Here is a 20,621-nt window from a genome sequence, read left to right as displayed (position 1 = left end):
ACTCGTTTTCTGTCCTCTCTTGTACATCAGACAAAGATGAATTATCTTTTTCGAACAGGTAACTTAAAAAAAACTGTTTCTACTTTTCTTTTAAAAATTTCCAAAAATATTAAATTTTTTAACATCAGTCATTTTTACTTATTCTAAAGACAAAAACAGTGCAAATCTTTCATCAGGCTTAAGAGAGAGGCAACTGATTACTTGCATCACACTCAAATTTTCTAATCTTTCATATATCTTTGCATCTAGATGTCGTAGATTTTTGTTATTTCAAACTGTAAACTCATGAGTTTGAAGTATCAAGCTGTACATTATAAGATAAAGAAAAAGAAATTAGAAAATTAGAATTTGAGGCTAGTAATCAATTCCTTTGTTTGATTTAAGATTGCAACATTCATGAGAGAATTAAGAAAGCTATAAATGATTCTTCAGGAGATCGATATTTATATAACAAAATCTGGAAGTGTCGCAATTTACAATACATGTAATAACATATTTTACAACAATCTTATCCTATAATGTATCATCATACATAAAAACGACGCAACAATATTTTATTAAAAACAGTTGTGTAAAAAACAATATTTTCCTTATAAAACTTAGGTTTACACTATGGGATTTATTTCTGATGATTTTAATGATTTAGCTCCGTAATAATTCGTATCTTTAATGAAAATGGGGGGGGGGGTTGCTACCTTCGACCCACCCCCCTCCTATTTGTGCCGATGATTTAATCATTCAATGTAACTCCGTTATGCTATATTAAACTTTATCCGGGTTGTATTTGATCGTTTATCCATATATACACACATTATTTCATCATTCATAGCATATCATTCATATTCTTACAGATTTATCAGTTATTAAAATGAAAAGCACCCTTAACATTTTTTATTTTTACGGTTGCAATAATATTTTCGTTTTCATATCTAAAACTATCAACAATTGCAGTCACTATTCACTGGAAGATTTATAGAGGGAAAAAAAGAAAATTGCCGAGATTCGTCTTATTCCAGGGGGAAAAACGACGAAATCTATGCGATACTTTTCGAATAAAGATTTACAGGATACTTTTCCGAATAAAGGATTAAAGGATACTTTTCCGAATAAAAGTTTAAAGGATACTTTTCCGAATAAAGGTTTAAAGATACTTTCCTAATAAAGTTTTACAGGATACTTTTCCGAATAAAGATTTAAAGGGTATTTTTCCGAATAAAGGTTTAAGGATACTTTTCCTAATAAAGGTTTAAAGGATACTTTTCGAATAAAGGTTTAAAGGATACTTTTCCGAATAAAGGTTTAAAGGATACTTTTCCGAATAAAGGTTTAAAGGATACTTTTCCGAATAAAGGTTTAAAGGATACTTTTCCGAATAAAAGTTTAAAGGATACTTTTCCAAATAAAGGTTTAAAGGATACTTTTCCTAAATTAAGTCTCTTTTTTATTTTAGCTCCCCGGAAATTGATTTTAAAGATAGGTATTTGTGTAGAAATTAGATATTATTATTATTAAATCATTTTATTTATTTATTTGCACTTTTTAGAATTAGTTTTAAGTAATTCAATTTAACACTTTACAAAACTTTTCACTGACACTTGTAACCTAGTTAAGTGTAGATTGTAGAAGTTACATGTTACGGCGGTTATGTAAGGCCTTACTAGAACCTGAAGCAAAATCTTAAACAATAAAAATTAATGTTTAATAAAATTGTTTTTTTTTTACTTCAAAAGAATGAACATTAATCATTTATTTGAAGTAAATTTTTTAATTGTATTCAATTATATTTTTGTTAAGTATTTCTTTTTTGTAAAAAACAAGCATACTTTTGTCCCCGTTTTTTCACTTTATTTATCAGCCTAATATGTAATATATAAAAAAAAACTCGAAATAATTTAGAATTTGAAATTTTTGAATGGACAGAATCAGTTTATTTCATGTTTCTTTTAGGAGATATAAACAAACCTCCACATCGGTCCAATGCCGAAATTTAACATTAGCAATAATGAATTCAGCTCACCTCTTTTAAGTTCCAAGGTCTCATCATTTATTTTTGAAGACATGTACGTGGCCATGCCTTAAAAAGTGCTTTTTTTAAAAACTAGTTTTAAACATCTTTAAAAATCTTGCATGGTTTTAAAGAACTAAAATGCTGAACTGTAAAGTGTACTGGTTTAGTTAAATCACGGTGCCAGTGTTCCTTCAATAACCAATTTGGGTAAAGCTATGTGTCAGCTGTCAATTTCAGACTTACAAAAATAATTTTTTTGAGAGCGATAAAATGAATCCTCACCCTGCATCCCTGCCTAATTAGTTTTATCAACAAGTTTTAATTTTTCAAATAAAAAAATATGCCCATTTGGATCTAGAATCTACCCCCCCGATTTAAAGTTGGGAGGAACCTAGGATTACGGGTTGCTGATTTCCAGAATGTAATATAAAAAGCTCTTTGCTTATATTTATGTATAGCTATACATTTTAGCAATACCTGGGGATGTGCTAAAAAATTAGAATTATTTTTTTCAAAATTAGAATTTCGAGAAAAAAATGTCCAATGTTTAATTTTAAAAAAAACACAATTTTTTGTTTAAATTCGAAATTTCGAGAGAAAATTCTTTTTTTACAAAGTGTTTTTAAAATTCCACGGGGAACGGCGGACACTAGTTATTAATATTGATTATGTTTAGTATGCTGTATATTGAGGACGAGGTTGGATTATCTCCAAGGAACCTATCTCCTGTACTCCTGGATATAGGGAAGGGCCATAAATCTGATGGAGATGCGGATGCTCCCCCTACACCCTCACAGGTACTTACCAATGTTAACTCTACAATCTTGAAATAGAAGAAGGTTGTAGGCAAAACAAATTAGCCGGAACTTCGGAGTCATCTAAACAAAATTATGAAATGTCGTCTTTAGAATTTTTCAATGTGTTATCTACTATTATACGTAAATCTCAATGAAATATGTAAAATATATTGGAACAGTTTTAAAGAGCTCCATATAATTATTTAATCAAAAATCTAAATATCTGCAGTATTGCATTATCAGTTTTTTAGTGTCTCCGAAGCTCTGTTAAACTGTAAATTATAATTGAACAGCAAACAGTCCCTCTCTACAAACTCTAATTTTCTAATCTCTATATCTTTGCATCCTAGAAGATAAACCTTTTATATTTTAGAGGAATTGGGTCTTTGCCACGAACTCTGATTTTCTAATACCAAATCTTTGAAATCCAATGTCTCGTATTACTCTCGTATATTTCAAACTATGAATTCTGTTAGATCAAGTAAACGAAGTTTGAAATATAAAGAATTACATAATCAGGTTGTAAAGATGTAGTGATAAGAAAATTTGAGTTGTTGTAAAGACTCAAATCCTTTAAACTATCTATCTAGGCCAAAGCAATCAGTTTTGTCAGATTGGAAATTTAAAGTTTGAGACGAGTAACCAGTTCCTATTAAAATATTCTGATTTATGTTTGATAAATGAATATATCTAGGTAACCTATAGAGTTCCAATTTAAAGTTTGAGACTCGAGTTACTAGTTAAAATATTCTGATTAATGCTTGATAAATGAATATATCTAGGTAACCTATAGAGTTCCAATGCCTGTAGGACGACTAACCAATGCTGGTTGGTTGGATGGTATTCTAGGATGCTTGAAACCTATGTGGATGATTATAGGGAAGAATAAACCGAATGAGGTCGAAAAAGGTGAGAAAAAATTTTAAAAATAAAGCTCTTCGCTCATAAATATATATATATTTATATATGTTTTCTACAGCTAGCCAGCTGGGTACCCCGGAGGTGACATAGAATACATTTTATTTTTTATTTTTAAAAGTCCACGCCCTACGCCAGGAACTTCAGTTAAAATCATGATTAAATACCAAGCGCGGGTAAACGGCAGGAGTAACTTTGACTATGAATAATAATATAAACCTGGGAAACGTTCAATGTGATTTAAAGGTCTCACGCTCTCAAGAAAAAATTCGAGGTTTTAATTTTTACTAAAAAAGATGGATGCATGAGCTTGATGACTTGCAAGATACGGACATCTTCAACTTTGAATTTGCCAGGTCATTAATAAATCAAAGATGTGGTGAAGGTGGAGGGTTCCATTTTTCAAATCTTTAGGATAAAGTTGTTTTATAATCATTGGATTTTATCATATAAAATATCTTATCTTCTAAAGAATTAATTCATGGTTAATTGTGTATGTCCCTTTAGTCAAAATTTTCAATGGTTTTAGTCAAAAATTGAAAAATAGATTTTTGGTTTTGGTGAATTGAATTTTCCATTAACCTTTATATTGTCTGTAGGTATAAAATGCCCCAGTTTTATAAAATAAAAGTATATATTCTCATTTTGGATTTTCAAATCTCACTACCGCCAATACCACAGTTTTAAAATAAAAGTTGAAATTTTTTATTTGGATTTTTGATTTTCAAATCTCACTACCGCCAATACCACAGTTTGAAAATAAAAGTTAAAATTTTATATTCTCATTTTGGATTTTGAAATCTCACTACCGCCAATACCACAGTTTGAAAGTAAAAGTTGAAATTTTGTATTCTCATTTTGGAATTTTAAATCTCACTACCGCCAAAACTTCTAGTTTAAAAGTATTTACATTTTCTAATTTCGAAAAAAGGCATGTAATAATAATCTGAAAATTCTCAAAAAAATGTACAAAAACTAGCTCTCAAAGCCTTCAATACCATTTTCTTTTAATTTGTACATAAAATTTTCGCTCAAAAAGAAGGCATTTTATTCAAACACTTATATTGTTGGTGATTAAACACGTCTTGTTACTTTAATCTTTACCCTTATCAGAGGTATTAAAATCATTTCTTCTTAAAAGAGAATATATACGACGTTTTATTTAAGTGACTTAAGATTTAACTGGTTCAGGATACACATAATGATACTTTTTAAACTTGGAGAAATTTTAAGAATTAAACACGAGATAGATAAACGACGGTATCTTTCCCTTTCACCTGAAGATGAATATTTGTGGTGGATTTATCCTTCTGTAAGGAAGATGTAATCTGTAAGTGAAAGGTTCAAATGTTGATATTGAGGTGAAAGGCTCCAAATTTAAAGTGATTAAAAAACTAATTTTTTTTCAAGAACTATAAGTTTAAATTCGAAACAGAAATGAGTAAAAAATGATCAGTTTTCTATCAAATGCCAAGGTTTACACAATTTTACAGTGAATATGAAGATGAATTTATATCATAAATCATATTCTTACTCCAGGAAATTATATAATTTGATTATAATCAGGTTTCTAGCGGTAGAATTTGTCTAATAAAACACAATTTATTATTCGAAAAGACTTCTCCATACTTCAGTCAAAATACTTTTGTTATTTATTCGAAAGGAATTGAGTCTAAAATTCTAATTTTCTGCAACTTGATGGCGTAAATATTTGATATTTCAAACTTGATTATTTGATCTAACAGAATTCATAGTTTGACATATCTAAGGTTGGGTTGCAAAGATAAAGGAATTAGAAAATCAGATGTTGTGACAAAGACTCAATTCCTGTACTTGAGGCAAATTGTTTTTAACTGCTACCTATTGGTATTGCTATTACTACCTTATTTTAACATACTTTTCACCTTTCAAATCTGCCACATAAATAATACCGTAGTATTTATAAGAACTTGTCGAAATATTGCCAAAGGAAAATATGGACATCGATATTCTGAACTATCTTATCTTCAATATGCAAACAAACAGATAAAATAATGTGTTGAAACAATTTTGCAAAATATGTTGAAATGTCAAATGGAATTTATCAAGTTGAAGGATGTGTCCATACAGTTTTGATAATTTAAAAAAAAATAGTTTTGCAATATTTTTTTTCTACTTTATATGTTCTTAAAGTTAAAGTAGAAATTAACTTTAGACCAATTCGTGGAGATAAATAGACATACATTTTTAATCTGTTTTTTACAAAAAAAGCTAAAGTTTATAAGCAACTCGTTCAAAGGGAGTGTTCCCTAAAAGTTAGTAAAACTGCAGTAAATTATGAATTTTTTGCTACTTAATTTAGTCATATGTTTCTTGCATAATTTGTAATAATCCTTTCAAGAAATGAAGCTTAAAAATTTCTGTGCACTGTGTCGGTGACTTTACAAAAACATCAGTTAGTAACAAATTCATCCGTATTTGATCAAATTTTATCCTGTACCCCTTGTTTTTTTGTGTGACCACTCTCTTTAAATATAGTAAATATTTTTAAATAATGAGTTTTTTTGTCTAATCTACCCCAAATGTTTACTTAAAACATAAATTATTAATATTTATTAACATTAAATGAATTTATAGATATTTTTATAATAATGTTTAGAACGTCCTAAAAGCAATTTATGTGGTTAACATGCAATAGGAAAGGATCAATTCATTTACTTTTTTATTTCAACCTTTTTTATATAAGAAAATATCAAAATATCTGCTCTTCTTGTTAGTTTATCTATCCTGTCTATTTTGTGTTCTATTCAGTTGTTTTTCTATCTATTTATCTATCTATCTATCTATCTATCTATCTATCTATCTATTTGTCTATCTATCTATCTATCTATTTATCTATCTATCTATCTATCTATCTATCTATCTTTCTATCTATTTATCTATCTATCTATCTATCTATCTATCTATCTATCTATCTATCTATCTATCTATCTATCTATCTATCTATCTATCTATCTATCTATCTATCTATCTATCTATCTATCTATCTATCTATCTATCTATCTATCTATCTATCTATCTATCTATCTATCTATCTNAATGTTTATTTAAAACGATTGTAAATATTTGTAAATATAAAAATCAGAATCGAAAATTGTATAAAAACGAATTTATGATTTGTTTCTTTTAGTTGATAACTGGGAGATTCCTTTCGAGAATATATCAGACCTTGAATGGTTGGGTTCAGGAGCCCAGGGAGCTGTCTTTGTCGGCAGGTTAGATTATGTTCAGAAGCCCAGGAAGCTGTATTTGTCGGCAAAAAATAAACGAGTCGTATAATGCAACTTTCTGAATTTGTATGGACGCTACGTTCTTCAGTCGTTTTTAACAATTTTCTCCTTAATGACGAGACAGATAGAAGGACAATGAGTAGCGATCAAAAGCAATTATTTTTCGCCGTAAGCCAATTCCCGCTTTTATTTTTCGCGAACACTCCTTTTAAGGTTTAGGTCAAGGTCAAGGTTAAGGTCATGGTCATGGTCAACGTCACGATTAAAGTCTAGGTCAAGGTAGGGTCATGGTCAAGGTCGAGATGGTTTTGATTTAAGATCATTTCAATTAATCTGTTAATCTATCAATATTACCAAACTAATTCTTAATTTAACATATATTTAGATACCAGGGGGAAACAATTGCTGTGAAGAAAGTAAAAGAAGTTTTTGAAACAGACATTCGGCATCTTAGGAAACTAAATCATCCTAATATTGTACAATTCAGGTATTCATTTATTTTTTATTTTTTGTTTGTTCCTTTTTTCCTTTTTTTTCTTTCTTTTTCGTTGTTTTTTTGTTTGTTTGTTTCTTTCTTTTTTCTGTCTTTCTTTTTTTCTTTCTTTCTTTCTTTCTTTCTTTCTTTCTTTCTTTCTTTCTTTCTTTCTTTCTTTCTTTCTTTCTTTCTTTCTTTCTTTCTTTTGTACTGTATTGTATTGTATTGTATTGTATTGTATTGTATTGTATTGTATTGTATTGTATTGTATTGTATTGTAGGGGTGTGAGTACCCAGTCCCCTTGTTATTGTATAATAATGGAGTACTGCCCCTACGGGCCCCTCTTCAACATCCTGCGTGAGGGGAGGGAGGTGGCCCCTAAGAAGCTAGTGGATTGGACCAAGCAGTTGGCTACAGGGATGAATTATCTTCATCAAAACAAGATTATTCATAGAGATCTCAAGAGCCCTAAGTAAGTTGCTCAATTTGCAGTAGTGACTTATAAAACTGTAAAGTAGGTAGACGGCTATTGCATGATTATAGACATAGAGAATAGAATATATAGAGAGGAATTTACTGGAAAAAAGTGTAAAACGGCCATTTTGTTGTTACTGTTTCCATACTGCAGGTGTACTTCACATATTTATGCTATATAATCTGTTGGGCCCTGGAATATCATTTTTTAGAAAATCTAAAATTATTGTTAAAAGAAAACCAAATTATGAAATAGGCTGGTTTCATAATTGACCAATGATCATTTCACATAGACTCTATGCCTTCCACTTTACAACCGATGATTTTCCGTTATAACTATAAATCAAATGATGTTTTTATTCACCTAATTCATTATAAAGTTTATTTAACAGCTTTAAAAAATTCGAAATTGAAATGGATAGTCATACTGTATTAATGTACTCTACTGCATATAATTTGTGAACATTTACATGATTTGTACACTTTGAACTCCCTTTCAGGCTGAAAGGGACTGAAAAAATTCATACCGAGAGATTCTTTTAATTCCTCTCTATATATTCTATTCTCTATGATATAGATAGTCCAATGTACATGCAACAAAGCGACTTTACAGTGTGTACTGTACATGTAGACCCAATTAATAAAATTATTTTCAAACCATTTGCTTTGAAACTCAAACTTAAACTCAATTTTTTTGAATCCCTATATCTTTGCAACCAGATGGTATAAACCATTGATAGTTTGAACTTAGACTATTTGATCTTACAGAATTCATAGTTTGAAATATAAAGGTCTACCACCTCGGGAATCAAAGATTAAGAGATTGAAAAATTAAGTTTGTGTCAAAAACTCATTTCCGTTAAATTAGTTTTTTTAGTTTGAAAATGTTTTTTATTGATTTCATTCGAAAAAAAAATCGTTGCAATTATTTTTTTCTAAAACTAATTATTTTATTTTAATGTTTAGTATTTTGATTGCAAAGAACGATGTGATCAAGATAAGTGATTTTGGAACATCTCGTCAATGGTCAGAACATAGTACAAAAATGAGCTTCGCCGGCACAGTTGCCTGGATGGCCCCAGAAGTTATTAGAAATGAGCCCTGCAACGAAAAGGTAGAATTTATGTTAATAAAAAAGATAAGAATGAAAAAATTAAATTGTTGAATTGTTAATAGTTTTATTAAACCTTATTAAATCAACTATAGTTTACCTTCGTCTACAAGTACCCGTGACATTAACAATACTTAAGATAAAAACACTAAAAAATCCGAAGTTTACTGAAGTCCTTTGAAAATAAAGTTATGGGAAATAAAGTCTAATACTAATTTTTAGCAATGACTTTTTTCCGAAAAACAGCATAAAAAGTCATGAATTTATTTCCATGACTTTTTAAGCTTTGGATAAAAAGTCAAGACTTTTTTTTCCGGAGCCGGAGTTTCTGAATTGGGACTTTTTTCCGAACACTTTTTTGCTTGTGAATTTTTGGATATTACCGACATTAAATTGTACCGTTGCACGTTGTGAAGGGAAATTTATCTCGAATTTACATTAATATTTAAAAATAACTACAAATATTAGACCAATATTTTATAGAAATTACAACAAAAAAATTACATCAAAAAATGTCAAAAATATTTTTTCTACAATATTCCACCTCTCTGTTTTATTGAATATTCTAGCATTTTTTGGGGGGATATTCTAGCTTTAAGTTTCTTTGGAATATTTTAAGCTCGATGCGTCTTTAAATCTTTCCCATATTTTTATTTTAGATTAGCTTAAGAACGCATCATTGCCTGGAAACTAAACTTTCTCTAAAAAAAAACCCCCTCGATTTAGAATTTTCAACCCAATCTTACAATTATGTTCTTATAAAAATTGGAGTCAGTCAACGGGTTCATAAGTTATGTTCAACCAGCCAAACAGAGATTTATACCTTAAATATATATATATATATATATATATATATATATAGATTTCAAAATAACAATTTGTTTGGTTTCAGGTCGACATTTGGTCCTTCGGTGTCTGTGTTTGGGAGCTATTAACCTGTGAGATACCTTACAAGAACGTGGACAGCTCTGCTATTATCTGGGGAGTTGGGAGCAACTCCTTACAGCTTCCCATCCCTTCAACCTGTCCTGATGGATTTAAGCTACTCGTTAAACAGTGCTGGTCAGCAAAACCTAGGAATAGACCCAGTTTCAGGTAATAATGTAAACAAAAAAGTGTACTGCAGTGTTTAGGAGGAATGTAAACAAGCAAGTGTACTGCAGTGTTTGGGAGGAATGTAAACAAAAAAGTGTACTGCAGTGTTTGGGAAGAATGAAAACAAACACTCAACAGCTAGCAAAAATTTAAGAGACTTTATCGATGAATGAAATACAGAGTTTTCTTTTTGGGGTTTTGATATTGATTATAAATATTATAGATTTACAAAAAATCCTATAAAAAAACTTTTAAACAGAAATAGTAAAAAAGTACATCTGATCTGCATTTTACTGCAAGGTAGAACAATTGAAAAGTATAGTTTATTGAACCCTCAGCTTGCGTGCAAATAATTTAAAAATCATAATTTGGATTTAAATTTCTCGTAACACAAGTAGTAAATATGGAGGTTCTAAAAACCTATTTGTATTGAGTAAATTAACTGAATACTTCTCTCAATATCTTATTTTAAATCCCCATTTTTTTGTAACTTGAAGGTCTTACCTTTTCATATTTCAAATTTTTAAGGTCTATGACATCAGGTTGTATAAATAGAGTTGAGACATTTGTTTAATACACAGAACAGAGATTAATCTGTATGTGTAGTGTACAATAACCTTTATACTTGAATAATCTGATGATATATATCAGACAGCTGTGATCTTCATATTTAAGATTTTTCAAGCCTATGATAATATATTTAAGCAGAAATTTAGAGTGTCTTGGTGTACGTTTTTTAAAGATATTCCAGGTTCCATGACTTTTAAAAAATCTTAGACATGTTTAAGCTGAAAGAAAAGGGCAAATGTGACATGGAAATATTAACTTTCAAATTTGTCTCAGATATTTTCTCTCCTTTAAGGGGACTGTCTTTGTAATTTCAAGTGACCCTTTATCTCTAAAAAGCTTACCTAATTTACAACAGTAGCCTTTAAACATTTTTCTACACACTATTCTCAAGCAGAAAAGCGTATTTTCTACACATTATTCTCAAGAAGAAGGGCGTATTTTCTACACATTATTCTCAAGCAGAAAAGCGTATTTTCTACACATTATTCTCAAGCAGAAAAGCGTATTTTCTACACATTATTCTCAAGAAGAAGGGCGTATTATCTACACATTATTCTCAAGCAGATGGGCGTATTCTCTACACATTATTCTCAAGCAGAAGGGCGTATTTTCTACACATTATTCTCAAGCAGAAGGGCGTATTTTCTACACATTATTCTCAAGCAGAAAGGTGTATTTTCCACACATTATTCTCAAGGTGAAGGTCGTATTTTCTACACATTATTCTCAAGCAGAAGGGTGTATTTTCTACACATTATTCTCAAGCAAAAGTGCGTATTTTCTACACATTATTCTCAAGCAGACAGATGTATTTTCTACACATTATTCTCAAGCAGAAGGGCGGATTTTCGCTTAATAAAGAACCCAAAATTGAAAATGATTGAATTGATATCTTTTGCATTCTTGATGAGACACAGTGTTTAAGAGTATTGTAGAGAGGATCGTACATGCCTTTTTTAAATACATTTGAAATAACATGTCCAGTCCCTTAATTTTCTAAATGCTTATTTCAGGCATATATTGATGCATCTTGATATAGCAGCAGTCGAACTACTCAGCTTTAGACCTGAAGATTACTTCAGAACTCAACAAACATGGAAGGCAGAGGTCTGGGAGTACAATGAGAAAATGAGGTAATAAATATTACACCTCACCTCACACACAAAATGGTGATAAAGTGTGTCGAGAACAAATTTTTTTGAGGGTGGAGGGAGAAAATTTCAGAAAATTTCAACTAAAAAATAATAATTCTGCAACTATATATCTATAAAAAAAATCCTCAATCGAATCCTGTATAAATGTAACTTTAAAAAAACCCAATTTAAGAGTTGTATTCTAGATTCACAAAGGTACTTCTTTTTTAACAAAAATGAAGAAGATATCTTACTTTTTCTAATTTAGTAAATATCCCTCTTAATCTCTGCCTTATAGTTATCTCTTGTGTTTTTGGCATGGTGAACACTTAAAGAAACGTCTACAGTCCCTTTAAACGCTTGAAGAAACGTGTACAGTCCCTTTAAACACTTGAAGAAACGTCCACAGTCCCTTTAAACACTTGAAGAAACGTCCACAGTCCCTTTAAACGCTTGAAGAAACGTGTACAGTCCCTTTAAACACTTGGAGAAACGTCTACAGTCCCTTTAAACACTTGAAGAAACGTTTACAGTCCCTTTAAAAGCTTGAAGAAACGTGTACAGTCCCTTTAAACACTTGAAGAAACGTCTACAGTCCCTTTAAACACTTGAAGAAACGTTTACAGTCCCTTTAAAAGCTTGAAGAAACGTGTACAGTCCCTTTAAACACTTGAAGAAACGTGTACAGTCCCTTTAAACACTTGAAGAAACGTCTACAGTCCCTTTAAACACTTGAAGAAACGTCTACAGTCCCTTTAAACACTTAAAGAAATGTCTACAGTCACTTTAAACACTTGGAGAAACGTGTACAGTCCCTTTAAACATTTGAAGAAACGTGTACAGTCCCTTTAAACAATTCTATACTCTAGATGTGAGGGAAGTAGTATACCTATAGCTGATGAGGTTCTTGTCAAAAAAAGAAAAGAAGAATTAAAGCATGCCCAGGTTCTAATCTTTAAAATTTTAAAACTTAAAATTTACTTTGATTTACTTAATTGATTTACTTATCTTTAACAAATACCCACTGGTCTAAACTTTAAAAATATCCACTGATCAAATCTTTAACAAATATTCACTGTTTTAAACTTTAAAAATATCAACTGTTTGAATCTTTAAAAAATATCAAATGGTCTAAACTTAAAAAATATCAACTGTCCTAATCTTTAAAAATATCAACTGATCTAATCTTTTAAAAATATCAACTGTCCTAATCTATAAAAATATCAACTGTTCTAATCTTTTGATAATATTAACTGTTCACAACTGTTCTAAACTTTAAAAAATATCAACTGTTCACAAATCTTTGAAAATATCAACTGTTCTAATCTTTTAAAAATATCAACTGTTCACAAATCTTTGAAAATATCAACTGTTCTAATCTTTAAAAGATATCAACTGTTTTAATCTTTAAAATTATAAACTGTTCACAAATCTTTGAAAATATCAACTGTTCTAATCTAATCTAATCAGCTGTTTTAAACTTTAAAAATATCAACAGTTCTGATCTTATAAATATCATCTGTTCTCTACTTTAAAAATATTAACTGTTCTAATTTATAAATATCAATTGTTCTAAACTTGAAAAATACCAACAGATGTTCTAATCTTTTGATAATATCAACTGTTCACAAATCTTTGAAAATATCAACTGTTCTAATCTTTAAAAAATATCAACTGTTTTAATCTTTAAAGATATAAACTTTTCTTAGCTTTAAAAATATCATCAACTGTTATAAACTTTAAGATATCAACTGCTCTAATTTTTAAAGATATCAACAGTTTAAACTTTAAAAATAAGTAACTAGTTTTCAATACAACTAACTATATATTTTCAATGTGTACAGGATATCCGGGAATTATATGAGCGTAAGCTGGAGCGAGCTAATAATCTGTACCTGGAGATGAGCAAAGTTATTCTTCAGGTTGAACAGAGAGAGAGAGAAGTCTCAAGGTAGGATTTTAGTTTTGAGCCTAAATCGCTTAGTCTTGAGCCTAAATCGTTCAAACGATCAGAGCTATCCACGATTTAGTCTAATTTAGTGATTTTCTGGTTTTTTAACTCAACTCAGTCTAAGTCTGAGATTTTTAAAAAATCATTTAAATCCCAGCTTCTGAAGTTTTACGAACATTTTAAATTTGAAAAAACTGTTTAAAGTGAGTTTGTGTATCCTTGTACACCATTTGCGTTGAAATATGATTATAACTTTCTCTGATAATTAAAAACAAGAATAATTGTTTTTTGATAAATTGTATGTCCAAAATGTTTCAAGTTAGATCAATGATGACTTGAATATAGTGTATTCATCCTTGTGATTATATAATATATGTATAATCGATAAACAGTGAAAACTGAATGACGTCAGTTAACACTTGTTCGGTTTCATCAAAGAACAGAACTTAACAGAAAATTTACATTTCAATAAGATACTTTTGGGAATAAAAATATCAGTTTTAAAACAGAAAATTATAGATAAATTTTCTTTATTCATCACTTAGGGTTGGCTTGTTTGGGGAAAATCTTGTTAACAAGTATTGGGAATTCAGTTTAAAGAATGAGCCGAGATGAGTCCAACATCGCCATTAAAATTGACAACAATTTATTTCTTTAAAAAAGTTTTTATTTCCATCTTCTGAAAAAAAGAATTATATTTCAAAGCCAAATGCGATGATATCTTTGGTAGAACAGTAATAATTCACGTAAAACTGGTATGGTCGGATATGAACTTTATAACGTACTTAGGCAATTTTAAGACACGTGCATGAACAATGCACTATAGCTGCAATATGCAATCTTAAGACAGACATAAATCATTTATATTTTAGGCGAGAGTTGGAGCTTAAATCTGGAGAGAAATACTTACAGAGTCAAAATAAGAAAAAACTACGGCCCTCGATTAATAAGTCGGGACGAATACAGAAAAAATGCAATAATTACCACTCAAGCATCAGAAGTCATGATATATCGGCTGATATGCTTTCTACCTCACCCGACTCACCGATACACGCGGGCGCAGCTGCCCCGCGTACTGTGGTAAGAGCCAATCCGCTCTTCCAAATGGAAGACGATCTGTCAAGTTGCGGGTTTTCACTGGTAAGCTCTGGGGAGCACCTCGCACTTACTATTTTGTAGAAATAAATAAGCTTCGTTTCAAATTAATATCAAGAAAATAGGTTAAAGATAATAAAAATTGATATCAGTTTGACTTCATGCATGATAAACTATAAACTATTAAATATCCAATATTTTCCATTTTAAACTTGTTAAAACTGGTTAATATTATTCAAGAAAACAAACTCTTTAAAAAGAAAAATCAAAAATATCTGAGGTGAATGAAAATGGTGAAACAAATTTAATAAAAATTTATCAGTTTATTAGTTTGATTACATGCATGATAGTTTTTTTTAAATCTAAATTTTTTTTCGATATCCTTTAGTGTACATTATTTTTATGTGTAATTACATATGAAAAAATGTTACAAATTTTACATATGTTACGACGTTACATGTTACATGTTACATGTTACATGTTACATGTTACATGTTACATGTTACATGTTACATGTTACATGTTACATGTTACGACGTTACATGTTTGCGGATCGATTTTTAGATAAAAACAATTCTAGTATCAAATTGATTTCAAGAAAATAGGTACAAAGATAAAAAATTTAAATTAGTTTGATTTCATGCATGATAAAGTAAACAATTAAATATCCAATATTTTCTGGTTATTATTAGTCTAGAAAACAAACTCTCTAAAAAAGATTAAAAGTGTCTGAGGTAAGTTTTGGATCAAATTAATTGAATATGGTGGTTTACAGTTTACACAGCAGTTTTTCTTTAAAATAACCTGTCGGGTTGGGAACTTATGAATGCAGACGGAGCAAGATAGCTATGCACATTATTCCAAAAATGCTTTAAATATATTTATTTACCACCCTTAGTCATTCATCTATTTGAATATAAAGCTTTTGGCTTTAAATATTTTCATTAAGTATATCGAGTTATAACTTTTTAAAGCTTAGCTCCATCTGAACCAAAAATTTTTAGCTTTTAAATGTAAATGTTAGAAAATGAAAGGTCTCCACTTTTTTTAATTAGGTCGTTCAATAAATTTGCAAATACCTTTGTATAAACTTTTCAATTTGTTAAATGCATGTATGTCTTCACTATTTTCACCACCCTGTATGTAATGCTTAGGCTTTTTTAAAGAACATTCAATGTAATCAAAAGCGGATTTTTACCCATCCAAATATATTTATTATAAAAATTTGAACGGGACTTTAATCAAGTTTATTCTCTCTAGAAAGGAATTGAGTCTTTGCCATACAAACTTTGATTATCCGATCCATCTTTGCAACTATATTATATTAAATAATATGAATTGTTTTAGATCATATGAAAGTTTGAAATATCGAAGGTGAACTGATAGAACTGATATCGCAATCGGGATTTGAAAATTTAAGTATGTGGCAAAGTCTCAATTCCTTTACACAATGAGATTTAAAGAGATTCCTTACAAATCTTAGATAAATGGTCGCTTAAAAACAACGTTGAATGTTCCTTTAAACGAAGTATTGCAGAAAATCCTCAATCCCAGAGCTCTCCCCCCCTCCTTATACAGCTTTCATGCATCATATATCTGTTGTTGATCTTATGGGAATAATTCCAAAATCAAATCTAACCTTCTCATTTTTTATTTTTAAGATTTTTGTTTAAATTTTTTGAAAATTTTATTTGAATTTGGAAGTTTCTCTTTAAAAATGCATGCACGCCTTCTAGGTCTGAATCTTCATCAAACATTTTAAATATTTCAAACTGCAAAAGTGTAGGTACACAAATATTTCAAACTTTCTGTAAAGTATGGAACCCTTTTCTCCAGAAGCCTTGATTTTTAAAGAAGCATGAAATGAGTCTTTGAAACACACTCCGATTTTCTCATCCTTATATCTTTGCATTCCAATGTCGTCGACCTTAGATATTTCAAATTACGAATTCTGTTAGATTTGCTACTCGTCTGGTTGCAACGTTATAGGGATTCAAAAATGTTGGTTTGTGGCAAAAAATCAATTCATTAATATTGGTTTGTATCCGGGTTTTAAAAACTATCTTTAAACTTTATTCGATTTAAATTTTTTTACATCAAGAAATAAAAAAAATATCATGGTCCACACTATTTTGTTAAAACTTTGAAGACAAAATTTCTTGGAATTGTTCAGGAATTTTTGCCCCCACAAAGTTTCGTGTAAGCATGATTTTAGTTAGAATTCTTTTTTTCATACATTTCAAATCAAAGTGACCTAATTTTACTTAATTTAGAAAAAAATATTTACGTTATTCTTCAAGACAAATTTTTTTACAATACTCTCAAAATATACTTTTCATAATACTTCTAATAATACTTCTAATAATAGTTTTAATAATACTTCTAACAATACTTTTAATAATACTTTTAATTATACTTTTAATATTACTTCTAATAATACTTCTAATAATACTTTTAATGATACTTCTAATAATACTTTTAATGATACTTCTAATAATACTTTTAATAATACTTCATAATAATACTTTTAATATTACTTTTAATAATACTTCTAATAATACTTCTAATAATACTTTTAATATTACTTCTAATAATACTTTTAATATTACTTCTAATTATACTTCTAATAATACTTTTAATTATACTTTTAATTTTACTTCTAATAATACTTTTAATAATACTTTTAATAATACTTCTAACAATACTTTTAATAATACTTTTAATAATACTTCTAATAATACTTTTAATGATACTTCTAATAATACTTCTAATAATACTTTTAATAATACTTCTAATAATACTTCTAATAATACTTTTAATGATACTTCTAATAATACTTCTAATAATACTTTTAATGATACTTCTAATAATACTTTTAATAATACTTCTAACAATACTTCTAATAATACTTCTAATAATACTTCATAATAATACTTCTAATAATATTTTTAATAATACTTCTAACAATACTTCTAATAATACTTCTAATAATACTTCATAATAATACTTCTAATAATATTTTTATCAAAACTTTGATTAGATTAATACAATTACATAATTATTCCTTATCAGAACTTTATCCTCGTTTTACATTTTTATATTTTATAGTTTTGCTAAAAAATAATTAATTCTAAATATTTTTATTCAACAAAATGCATCTATACAAGGAGCTAGTGTAACATATTTTTTCTCTCATATTCTGACATTTTTGTGAAAAATATGTATTTTGGGATGTTCACCATTTTTTTAGGTTTAGTTTTGAACAATCTAGGTTTCAGTTTACTTTTATCAGGCTCTACAAATATCTAAGATGTTAATTTGTAAGTTTGCTAGAGTTGTACACACATGTAAACCAAAAAATGCAAACCCAATTTTTCCAATTGATTTTTATGAACGATTTAATTTTACGTATATGGCGTAAATTTAAAGACAGAGAAAATATTTCCACAAAGTATGATAAAGCAAACTTATTTTTTAAAAATGAACCCCAAAACTTTTATTATCAAGTGTATATGAAAAATTAATCAAGCATGGTGGCCTAGATCTTTTGTAAGATTTTTCATTATATTTTCATTTGCCTTCTACATTCAGTAAGACTCATAAAACTATTCAATAGGAAGACGACTGTTGGACAAAAGACATGATTTTGAATAGTTCAATGAACATGAAACAACATAAAATACACAAAAGTTTGTCTGAATGACGTCTTCCTATGCCACAGTTTCATGTAATCCAGTGTATTCTGGATAAGAAAAAAAAACTTTTAAAATACATTTGTATATTTCCAGGGCGCACCTAAACGTGGCGAAGTATCTACCTTTCCTTCAGAGCAAGGTCGTCTTGAACTTGAGAAGGAGCAGTACCATCCCACTGCAGAGAAGATGAAAGTTAAAAAGACGCGGCATAGAAGAAGCGGAAGCTACGGGTCGTCTTCCATCTTCACACCTAGGGACAGTCCGAGCTGGGAGAGAAAAGTAATTTTTTTTCATACAGGAACTCCTTACAATCATGCCACTTTAGTTGCTACTTCAAGTGTATTTTATATTAACCATCAGGGGCTGGGTTTTTTCCCCTAAAAATGTATGGCATTAAACTTAATTATAAATCATAATAAAAGACGATTACCAAATCATCACCTAATTCTCATTTTTATTGGGAAACCCTGCAGTACCATTTTATTTTATATTTTTTGTTTGTTTTAGAGTCTGAAAGATACAATTGACGCTGGTGTACAACAGTTTACAACATCAGAAACTCAAACTGAACTCTGTTTAATCCCTTTCGGATCCTCGGGACCCATGGACACTGATACTTCTCCTCTTACTCCTGGTCGTTCTTTAACCCTTGATCTAACTCATCGAACCTCAGGATACTTCTCAAGAGAACCTTCTTTTGAGCGGAGAACTCCAAGAGCCTCCAGAGAGTCAACTCCGTTGAACTCTAGACTCCGTGACTCCTCTCCCCTCTCCACTCCACGACAGAGCTCCTTGACCAGCTTTAATGGGAACCCTGGATGCAGCTGTCCAGGGTGCCCTGGAAACCCTGAAACTGAGAACCTGGAGGATCCTGAAGACTACCTGGATACTCTGGATCGTAAAGTTAGTGAGATCATGAACAAGGATTGCAGTAGACGATCTAGTTATCATGATCTTGGAAAGAAAGGGGAGGATATGTATAATGGACCTTTGTCTCTTTCTTATGGACGTAAACAAAGGTTACCTGACCTTAACCATAACTCTGGGTTTGGGTCAACCTACCTGGGAGCAGCTCCGGAGGGGGTTATAAGGTTCGAGGATGATGGGAAAGCCTCCAGCTCCGAAGGGTTGGACTCCAGTCAAGAAGATCTGTCACATGCTTGGTCTGATGAAGATAGTGATCAATATGTACTCAGGAGAAGAAGGTAAATCATTAAATAATACGAAATTGTCACCATTCAGTTTTACATGGATGCTTATTTTTGTTTTGATTTTTCAAAGGATATATGTAGGACGTTTACAGTTATGAATAGCAACAACTTAATGGAAAATTATATATCAAAATATAACAGGATCTGGACTTTTGATATGATAAAGTTTGTACATTTTGACAGGTGTAGCGCATATATACATATTATACAAGGAACATTAACAAAATTTGTGTTTAGCATCGCTCGCCGGCCTATCCGGGGTGTGAAGAGTCGAAGCTCTATAATCTCGATGGTATCTGTTAACTGTAGCAGTGAGGAAGGAGAAGCGTCTGAGTATCCTAGCAGCAGCCAGCGATCAACACTAGACAGTGTTCAGAGCAGCTCTTGCCGCTCACAAATAGAAAATTCACAGAGCAGGTTCCAGCGCTTACAAGAAAGCTCCTCCGACACGGTGCGCCCTGCATCTTTGAGCTGTGGCAGTAGCTTAGAGCAGGCCAGGGGACCACGAGACATTTTAGTGACATCTCATCTTGCACGGATGTCTCTTGACGGTCAATCTGACAGTGATAATGAGGTGACAGTAACATCTGAAGTATGAAAGATTGAATGAGGATGTTAACCTTGTTAGAATAGATATTATTGATCGAAATTGATCGAAAGTATAAATCTTGTTTCTTGATAGATATTTATGAGTACCTGATATAATCTTATAACTTATTTTTGTAAGACTGAACAGTATGCATTCCTAGCGGTATATGTGGGACAGCCGGGCATATTTACTGATTTCAAGCATTTAGTAATATATATTTCAATGTTTT

General features: G+C 30.2%; 1 protein-coding gene across 1 annotated transcript; it reads left to right on the top strand.

Annotated features, from left to right (window-relative positions):
• On the top strand, positions 1-20,469 carry LOC111696711 (mitogen-activated protein kinase kinase kinase 13-B). Its single transcript, XM_023466417.1, has 17 exons — positions 1-58; positions 1,451-1,477; positions 2,685-2,805; positions 3,588-3,714; positions 4,020-4,079; positions 6,893-6,977; positions 7,378-7,479; positions 7,749-7,940; positions 8,909-9,056; positions 9,946-10,148; positions 11,732-11,851; positions 12,721-12,796; positions 13,696-13,802; positions 14,675-14,942; positions 18,686-18,871; positions 19,100-19,797; positions 20,041-20,469. The coding sequence occupies exons 3-17, from the start codon at positions 2,686-2,688 to the stop codon at positions 20,399-20,401; spliced, it is 2,853 nt and encodes a 950-aa protein (XP_023322185.1). The 5' UTR covers positions 1-58; positions 1,451-1,477; position 2,685; the 3' UTR covers positions 20,402-20,469.
• Positions 20,470-20,621: the final 152 nt, after the last annotated feature.

The sequence above is a fragment of the Eurytemora carolleeae genome, unplaced genomic scaffold (genome assembly GCF_000591075.1).
Source record: "Eurytemora carolleeae unplaced genomic scaffold, Eaff_2.0 scaffold55, whole genome shotgun sequence".
In the NCBI taxonomy this organism is placed as follows: Eukaryota; Metazoa; Arthropoda; class Copepoda; order Calanoida; family Temoridae; genus Eurytemora; species Eurytemora carolleeae.
Note: the sequence above shows the minus strand (reverse complement) of the source record. Positions and strands in the feature narration are given on the sequence as shown.

Bases quoted from the DNA above. Each gene is read 5' to 3' on its own strand.
- LOC111696711 (XM_023466417.1), top strand. From the start codon at position 2,686: ATGCTGTATATTGAGGACGAGGTTGGATTATCTCCAAGGAACCTATCT. The intron at 2,806-3,587 runs GTACTTACCAAT...GAATATATCTAG, and splicing joins CTCCCCCTACACCCTCACAG to GTAACCTATAGAGTTCCAAT. The intron at 6,978-7,377 runs GTTAGATTATGT...ACATATATTTAG, and splicing joins GGAGCTGTCTTTGTCGGCAG to ATACCAGGGGGAAACAATTG.